This window comes from Rhamphochromis sp. 'chilingali' (genome assembly GCF_963969265.1).
Source record: "Rhamphochromis sp. 'chilingali' genome assembly, chromosome: 9".
NCBI lineage: Eukaryota > Metazoa > Chordata > Actinopteri > Cichliformes > Cichlidae > Rhamphochromis > Rhamphochromis sp. 'chilingali'.
In genome coordinates this window covers 975,695-984,283 of record NC_137936.1, presented here as the reverse complement: position 1 = coordinate 984,283, position 8,589 = coordinate 975,695, and the positions used below count along the sequence as shown (strand labels likewise).

General features: G+C 45.2%; 1 protein-coding gene across 1 annotated transcript; it reads right to left on the bottom strand.

Annotated features, from left to right (window-relative positions):
* Positions 1–247: 247 nt before the first annotated feature.
* Positions 248–5,223, bottom strand: cyb561d1 (cytochrome b561 family, member D1). Its single transcript, XM_080892532.1, has 3 exons — positions 4,498–5,223; positions 4,095–4,132; positions 248–1,757 (listed from the first exon to the last, which is right to left on the bottom strand). The coding sequence occupies exons 1-3, from the start codon at positions 4,652–4,654 to the stop codon at positions 1,251–1,253; spliced, it is 702 nt and encodes a 233-aa protein (XP_080748658.1). The 5' UTR covers positions 4,655–5,223; the 3' UTR covers positions 248–1,250.
* Between the last annotated feature and the right edge of the window lie 3,366 nt (positions 5,224–8,589).

The window sequence follows — 8,589 nt, the reverse complement described above, 5'->3', positions numbered from 1 at the left end:
TGGCTTGTAGGAAAAGCAGCCTACAAAATGCAGGAATGTGATCCAGACTGGGCCCCTCCATCAGCCTGGGTTTAAAGCTGCTACCACAGCCAGACCTGATCGGTGAAGAGAGAGCGAGGTCCAAACAGCCACGAAACGTCCGCATACATGTGCCCAAGGGTTGTATTGAAGCAACCAAGTGATGAATAACTGTTTCAGTATGTTGTTTTGAGCTCATGGGGGTCACATGATTGTTGGGTTTTCTCTGTATTACTGTGGGGTCTTTACTTTAAAATATAAAGCGACTGTTTCTGTGCTTTGGTGTAAAGTTGAACTGTATATCCAGTTAACATGTTTAAATAGTTTACATTCATCTTCTGGATTACTGCGTCTCAAAATATCTGCTTTTCTAGAAAGCTGAAGATCAACCTTTCTGTGAACTCAGCTGAGTCTGCCCTGGATGCACCAACAGGGTTTGATGATGGTGGAAGTTAGAACAGCTTCTAGTGCAGGACACACTATCAGCCACTTCCATGATCCAGCCTGGAGCAGAGCAGATCGGACAGTGTCGGGTTGTTCTTAGCTGGTTGATACCAGCTGTAAATGTGCATCAAATCAAATCAGCCTTGTGAATCTGTGGAGAAGGCCACAGGGTTGCAATTTGAAAACGTTTTGGTAGACCTTTTGTGTCACAATGTAGCACCTATAAGAAGTCAAAAGGCAAAAAATATCATGAAACAATAAATATCAGAATTTTCATGTTGGTGTATAACCTGGTGTAGCTCCATGTTCTCACACAGTCAGCAGTAAATGTTCATCAGGCTGCACACAGTCTCACCGAGCATACACAGTGAACAGCAGTGAGACTCCACAGCCGCAGACACACAAAACCAGTCCAGGTGTGTCCACCAGCTCCACCTGTGGGACTCCAACAGTAGTCGGCAGCCATACTTAAACACCAACCCTATAATGTTTCATGCTGCAGTTCTTCTACAGGCCACTAGATGCCAGCTACTTGTAGCACTCGAGGTATGAAGAAAAGGAAAAAGAACCTCTCCCAGAAGCTACGCCCTAAAATCCCTTATTTCAGTTGTAGTTTAATACAAATATAGCTCACCACACCACAGCTGCTAGCTTGCTTGCTAACAGTGATGACTGGTAAAGACATTTCACTCAGGGATAAATTCCACCCTTGCAAGGGTGCAAGTTAAAGAAGACTCTTTATTTCTTCATTATTCCTTTTGGATGTCTCTGCCACCTGCTGCTGGTTCCTAGCTGGTCAGCTTCTTGCGGGGTAGATAGGCATTAGTGATCTGGCTCATCACCACCAAGGCAGGGAATAGAGGCAGGATGAGGAAGGCCCACCACGCCACCCCCTTCGCCGTGGCCTGGAACCAGTCAGTGAACATGGCAGACATCACTGTCACGGTGGAAAACAGGTAGACAACCAGGCCGCAGGTGGCATGGTACAGCTTCAGTCTGGACGAGGGGCAGGAGAGACGCAGCAGCTTGGGGAAAATCACAGCGATGCCGCAGGCCGTTTGGAGCACGGTGGCGGTCAGCGTACACATACCCAGCAGGCTGTGCCAGGAGGCCAGGTGTGGGAGCTCCGACACATTCCTGCTGGCCACAATGAACCCAAGTCCAGTGGCTGCAGCGATCAGGACCAGAGCCTGACAGAACCAGTGGAGACGGACTTTACTCTTCCATGATTTGAAGCAGAAGGGAGATCCCTCTGCTGAGAACAGCAGGATACCTTCGGTCATGCACAGGCAGTACTGCAGTGAGAGGAAACAGATGTTAGTAAAGGGGCTTATTTGGTGATTAGTGGTGATACAGATCCAGCCATGAAAACTCAACAAGCGATTAATTAGATGTAGAGTTGTGGGAATTTATTCTAACGATCTAAACTCCTGTTTTTCTGCACATCAAGCTTTGCCCAGTTCATTCAAGGAGACAAAGTGTGTGCTGTGTACATGAGTGACATCTAATGTGATTGGGAATCACAAACTGTAATACAGCAACGCACAGCACCAGCATATTATGGGATGGGCCTGTAAGTGGATGATTACAGACAGATGTAGCAGGATAAATGATGACGTCAGACCTATGGACAATAACCCGAAGCTTTACCCAAGACTTTCTCAAGGCAAAGAAACAGAGCGTTGTTCAACTGCCAGTCAGCTGACCACAACCTGTTCAGCTACTCGAGTTTCATAGTAACTGCATATGTTGAATTAACATTCAGATCTGGTGCATTATTATGGCTGCTGGTCTCTGATGAGACTGAGAGAGCAGCATATTCTAGCAGTGTGTAACACTAGGCCATACCATCATTTATTTATATAGCACTTTAAAAACAACACATGGCCGACCAGCAGACATAAAAAGTACAATAAGAGTAATAAATCGTTATTCTATAGTTTTTAACCTGGATTCAAAGACTGATGTAGACTCCCTAATGGGTGGCTGTAGCTCAGGTGGCAGAGCAGGTCAGCCACTAATCAGAAGGTCGGTGGTTCGATCCCAGGCTGCCTCCTGGCTGCATGCCAAATATCCTTGTGCAAGATACCAACCCCGTGTTTGCCTACTGGTGGTGGTCAGAGGGCCCGGTGGCGCCTGTGTCCGGCAGCCTCGCCTCTGTCAGTGCGCCCCAGGGTAGCTGTGGCTACAATGTAGCTGCCATCACCAGTGTGTGAATGTGTGTGTGAATGGATGGATGACTGAATGTAGTGTAAAGCGCTTTGGGGTCCTATGGACTAGAAAAGCGCTATACAAATGCAGGCCATTTAATGTGAAGAGGAAGATCATCCCAAAGCTTCGGGGCCACAGTAGAGAGCGCTCGGTCTCTAAGGTTCAGCTGAGCGAACGAGGGGGGCATAGGGCCGATATACAGGCGCCGGAGCATTTGAGGGTTTTAAAAACCAAGGATTTAAAAACCCTTTAAAGTAGATTCTAAGTACCGGAGTAATATGCTCAAATGTTCTTTTACCAGTTACAAACTGTGCAGTTGCAGGCACGGCCAACCGCTACTACAAGGGAGTTGCAGTAATCCAAGCATGAGGTTATAAAAGCATGGATGACAGTTTCCAAGTCACGCCTGGAAAGAAAAAGCTTAACCTTCGACAGACGCATGAGGTGCCAAAAGGAAGACTTGACCACCCCGTTTGCGTGGCCATCAAAACTAAGCACAGAGTCAATTTTTACCCCAAGATTAGTAACTGAGCTTGTCGGGTGACAGTCAGAGCAGCAGAGTAACCTCTGGGGTTCGTTCCATTTTACGTTCATTAAAACTTAAAGAATTTAGAGCCATCCATGACTTAGCATCACTAAGACGATCAAGCAGGAGTCCAGTCGAGGAGCTATCAGTGACTGAAAGGCAGATAAAGGCGGCTATCGTCAGCATTTGTTTAAATTTCTTGTTTTTGCACCCTGTGGCAGGAGATACAATGGAAACAGTAGTGGCCCAAGAATAGATCCCTGTGGTGCACCCGACGGCAGAGGGGCCACAGACAAAATCTTATCCACGAAAGTGCCAATGTGGAAATTCCCACACAATGCAGTAGTCGAGAGATCAGCAGTCAGAGCCACCAAAACAAGCAACACAGGTTTACCACAGTTGTTGCTAACAAAATGTCATTCATAACCTTTGTGAGCCGTCTCTGTGCTGTGAAACGGCTTCAAGCCGGACTGAGGAGCTTCTGGAATCATTCAGGTGATCCAACAGCTGAGTGGGAACAATCCTTTCCAGGATCTTACTCAGACTTTATCACTGCATCAGATATTTTGTATATATCACCCATCTCTAAGCTTCCTTTTCTGAGTGTTAACATATCCTCCCTCAAATCTATTATTTACAGTGGAAAGCTGACAGAGACTGGAGGAATGTAGTGGGCTGAAAGCTAGCAGGAAAAGAAGAGACCTGTTTTTGAGACAACATCTCCATCCATTACTTGAAATATCCCCTTAAGCAGCTTAGAAAGCCATGCGAGAAGAGCCACAGCTGCCCGTTTACTCCAGCGTGTCATTAGAAAGATATGGCCATCGGCCGCGAGCGGTCGTGGGTGAGAGGAGTGAGACGAGTGTCTGTGTTTGTGTGAGGACTGGAAACTTACAGCGACAGACATACACATGGGATGCCAAGAGAACAGACCTGGAGAGACAAACAGCAGATTAATGACACAATCATCAGCTGACCATGTGCTGCAGCTTCAACAGCAGCAAGCTGACCGTCAGCAAAACCTAAACGTACCCACTCAAGGACACGCACTGTGACGCAACAGCTCAAACACGGGCTCTAATCTGCACTCGTTTACATCTTTATCATCAGAAACGGGATCATTTTGTTTACTGGAAGAAAACCATGATAATAATATTTATTTTACTACTACGTTGATCAGTAAAGAAGCCCACGCAGCTGATCAGTCACGTGAATGACTAAATCACAAATAACCAAAATCACTTCCTTATATTTGGCAGGTTTGATGACGGGGATAAAACACTGTACACAACACTTACTGGTTCCGGGTCTGGACAGCAGGGAGAGGACGAGCGTCAGGCCCAGGCCGGTGACATGAGTCGCTATCACCGCCACTCTCCGCAGCCACACGTACAGCCAGAAGTCCCGCATACCCAGGCCCTCTCCCACCGGGCTGTACTCCACGTCTGACCGCATGCTGCTCACAGCCTCTCCGGCTACCTGCTCCAGCGTCCGGCGGGAATACGAGGTGTGCTGGAGAGGACCGAGGAGCCCGTGCTGTCGGGAGGCTGCACGAGCTCCATAGTCGCGCGGTTACAGCGAGCACGAGCCGAGCAGCATCAGAGTCGCTGCTTTGCCCAGGCTCGTGTGTGCGCACACATCCTTCCTACGAAACCCATTTTGTTAAGGCCATTTCCGGCCTGAGGACGCAAACAGAACGGGCGGTGCGATCCCTCCGAGTCTGCACACAGTCACCGAGCTGCCACACCGTCGCTTCTGCTTCCTGCTTCGACCTTTTCTCGAAGAAACTACGCAGTGAGCTGACCCGACTTGTATTTCCTGATTCACGTGTCAGCCGCTGTAGCCGAGCGCAGGGAGAAACACTAAGAACCGTGCATAGGCACAAAACAGCGTTAACTGAGCGAATCTTAAGCTCACTACATGTACACGTAGATGGGTGAAAATGATTATTGTAGACTTATCAATTATTAATGCACATTGTTGCAGATCATGTACAGCCTGTCGTGGAAACAGTATAGGGCTTTGGAGCTGGAGCGTGATGTCACGGGGGTGGGCGTGGAAAGGATGGCTGATGGCTACGCCTCTCTCAGCAGGTTAATGCAACACGTGGTCCAGGACCGCTTTGAGGTGCTGAATCTCCACATTCCCCATCTCACAGTGCAAACAAGTCCTCACAAGTGTCGGGTCTTAAAGAATCTGTTGCTAACATCTTGGTTCCCAGTACCACAGCACCTTCAGGGGTCAGCAAAGGGCTAACTAACAACATTATGCCTAATTGGTGTAAATGGAAGCAAGGACATTAACATCATATATGCATGTATGTTAAATATGATCTCTGTTCCACAGGCCTGTCAAGGTAGCAGTAATTAGACCGTTAAAAAGTCCTCTGTTTACCGTGTTAGCTAATTAGAGGCCAATCTTTCTTGTATCCCAAAAAGTCTTGAAACAGCTGATCATCTGCAGGTTTCAGAAACTATCACAGTTATGATCTTCTTTGGGCTTTGAGAGCAGACACATGTCTGCTAGACCTCAGTGCAGCGCTCAGTTACCCATAATACTTTGTATAGAGTAATGTGCTGTAGGTGTTACAGGTACTGCACTGCAGTGGTTTGTATCATATCTATCTAATAGACTCCAGTTTGTGCATGTAAATGGAGAGTCCTCTTCACACACTGAGGTTAATTATGGAGTCCCACAGGGTTCAGTGCTAGGACCACTTCTGTTTACATTATACATGCTTCCCTTAGGCAGCATCTTTATTTATAACGCACTTTACATCCAACAATGTTGGCCAAAGTACTACAAATATAAAACAAAGAGAAAACAGTTTAAATTACATATAAAATATCTTAAAATTAAATAAATATATATAATTAATAAAAAACATATTAAGAGAGATCAACAGGTCCTGCTGTGCTGCAAATAGATATGTTTTAAGACGTGATTTAAAAACAGATAAGGAAGGTCCTGTCTAACATGTAAAGGCAACTCATTCCACAGTTTTGGTGCTGCCACAGCAAACGCCCGACTCCCTCTGAGCTTATGATTAGTCCTGGGCACGCTCAGGAGGAGCTGGTCAGCTAACCTGAGGGGCCCGAGGCCAGGCATGTCCAAAGTCCAGCCTGCGGGCCAAATGCGGCCCGTGTTCAAATTTCCACTGGCCGCAGCCTCTGTCACTGATTTTTTTTCTTAGAAGGGTGGACAATGAAATGAACATGAGTGAGCCTCCAGAGCCTTACGGGCCAAACGAGAAGCAGATTTGTTTGCTGCTGCTTGTTCCGCCGTAGATGACATGAAGCTACCGTGGAATAAAGTCACTGGGGTTATTATGGATGGTGCACCTGCTGTGGCTGGGGAGAGAAATGGACCCTAGTCTGTAACAAAGTCAGCAAACAAGGAGGTAAAGCTACAAAACTCCACTGTATTATTCACCTACAAGGACTCTGCTAAACATTTGAAATACGACCATGTTCTGAAAAAGGCAATAAAGGCTATTAATGATATTCGCTCCAAAGCCCTGTGCCACCGCCAGTGTCAACAGTTTGTACTCAACATCCAGGCTGAGTACAGGGATGTTGTGTATCACAATGACCTGAGATGGCTCAGTCGGGGGTCGGCACTGCACTGAAGCGCCTTGAGGCGACTTTTGTTGTGATTTGGCGCTATATAAATAAAATTGAATTGAATTGCAGCGCTTCTACTCTCTTAGGGAGGAAATCAGACAACTCTTATAATAACACAACATGTGAACACGCTGAACAGGAGCCTTCAGGGGTAAAATGCACTGGTAAGACAACTGTATTCACACATCAAAGCCTTTGGGACCAAACTGCTACTTTTCTAAAGACATCTGTCACAAATGCAGCCCAATACCACACATTTCCCATCGCTACAGGAAATAATGACTAGTTTCCTACAGACCAATGTTAGTGCGCAATGAGGTGATGCAGCAGACTTCTCTGGCTGAGAAGGTTCAACAGCACTTTTGGGATTTTGCAGCTATTGAAAAAATCATGCCCTTTTCCTCTCCCTCTTCCATGGACCCTGATGATGCTCCTGACCATTTGCAGCCGGAGCTCATTGAGCTGCAGTGTGACACCGAGTATCGCCGTCAGCACCAACAGCTTTTACCGCCAGCTAGATAAAGGCGTGTTCCAAGAGATTCGAACATTTGCTAAGAAAATACTGAGCTTGTTTGGCTCACATACTTGTGCGAGAAGACATTCCCCGTCATGAACATGAACAAGAAGCGTGAGGACGAGATTAAGCGACTCACTTGCGTGACATTTTGCGCATCAGAACCACTGTTTCTGAGCCAGCCCTGGGCCATTTACAACAACAACAACAACAATCTTTATTTATAGAGCACATTTAAAAGCCTTGGGCATACCAAAGTGCTTTACATAAAACAATAAAAGGTTCAAACATTGATAACGGATAAAAAAAAAATAAGGAGTTATGTTCATAGATAAAAGCTACCAATAAGAATGACTACAGCACATGGGTAATAGCAAGATAAAAGCTGTACCACCATAATAAAAAACACCAATAGAAAGATAGGAGGGAATTAATACAAGAGGTCAATAGGTCACAGCAACCAAACAAACAAACAAACAAACCAGCAATTAAAAGGTGGAGAAGGCAAGTTTAAAAAGATATGTTTTAAGCTGTGATTTAAAAGAATGAATAGAATCAGATGCCCGGATGCCAATCGGGAGATTGTTCCAAAGCACAGGTGCGACAAGAGCAAACGATCGATCACCTCTAGTCTTAAGTCGAGATCTGGGCTGAGCCAGCAGTAACTGTGACGATGACCTTAAAGCCCTGGCAGGAGCATAAGGGTTTAAAAGGTCCTTAAGGTAGCTGGGTGCAGTGTTGTTAGTAATTTTAAAAGTAAACAACAAAATTTTAAATTGAATACGATATTTGACAGGCAACCAGTGCAGATCGGCAAGGACAGGAGTAATGTGGGCAAACTTGCTGGTTTTAGTTAGAATGCGAGCTGCAGCATTCTGAACTGTCTGTAATCTCTGTAAAAGGGAAGAGTGGAGACCACAATAAAGTGAATTACAAGGGTTACATTTTATTTCAATTTCATATTTTTGAAATTGAAATAAAAAACATCCATTTTTGTTTTTGAGATCTGATTCAAAATCCAATAACATAAAGTAGTTTTTTTCATTTTTGATGGTCAATTTAAAAACCTAAAGAACGAGCGATGTACGGATTTATATGGCCCAGTGTTTGTACTTTTGAATAAGTTAACTCTTAATGTTATTTTCCTGTTCACATGTTTTGAATTTAGATGTTTAATTTTTCTTCATTTTGTGTTTTTCAAATACATTATTTTGGTCAAATTTATTAATTCATGATAAAAAAATTCATAATAA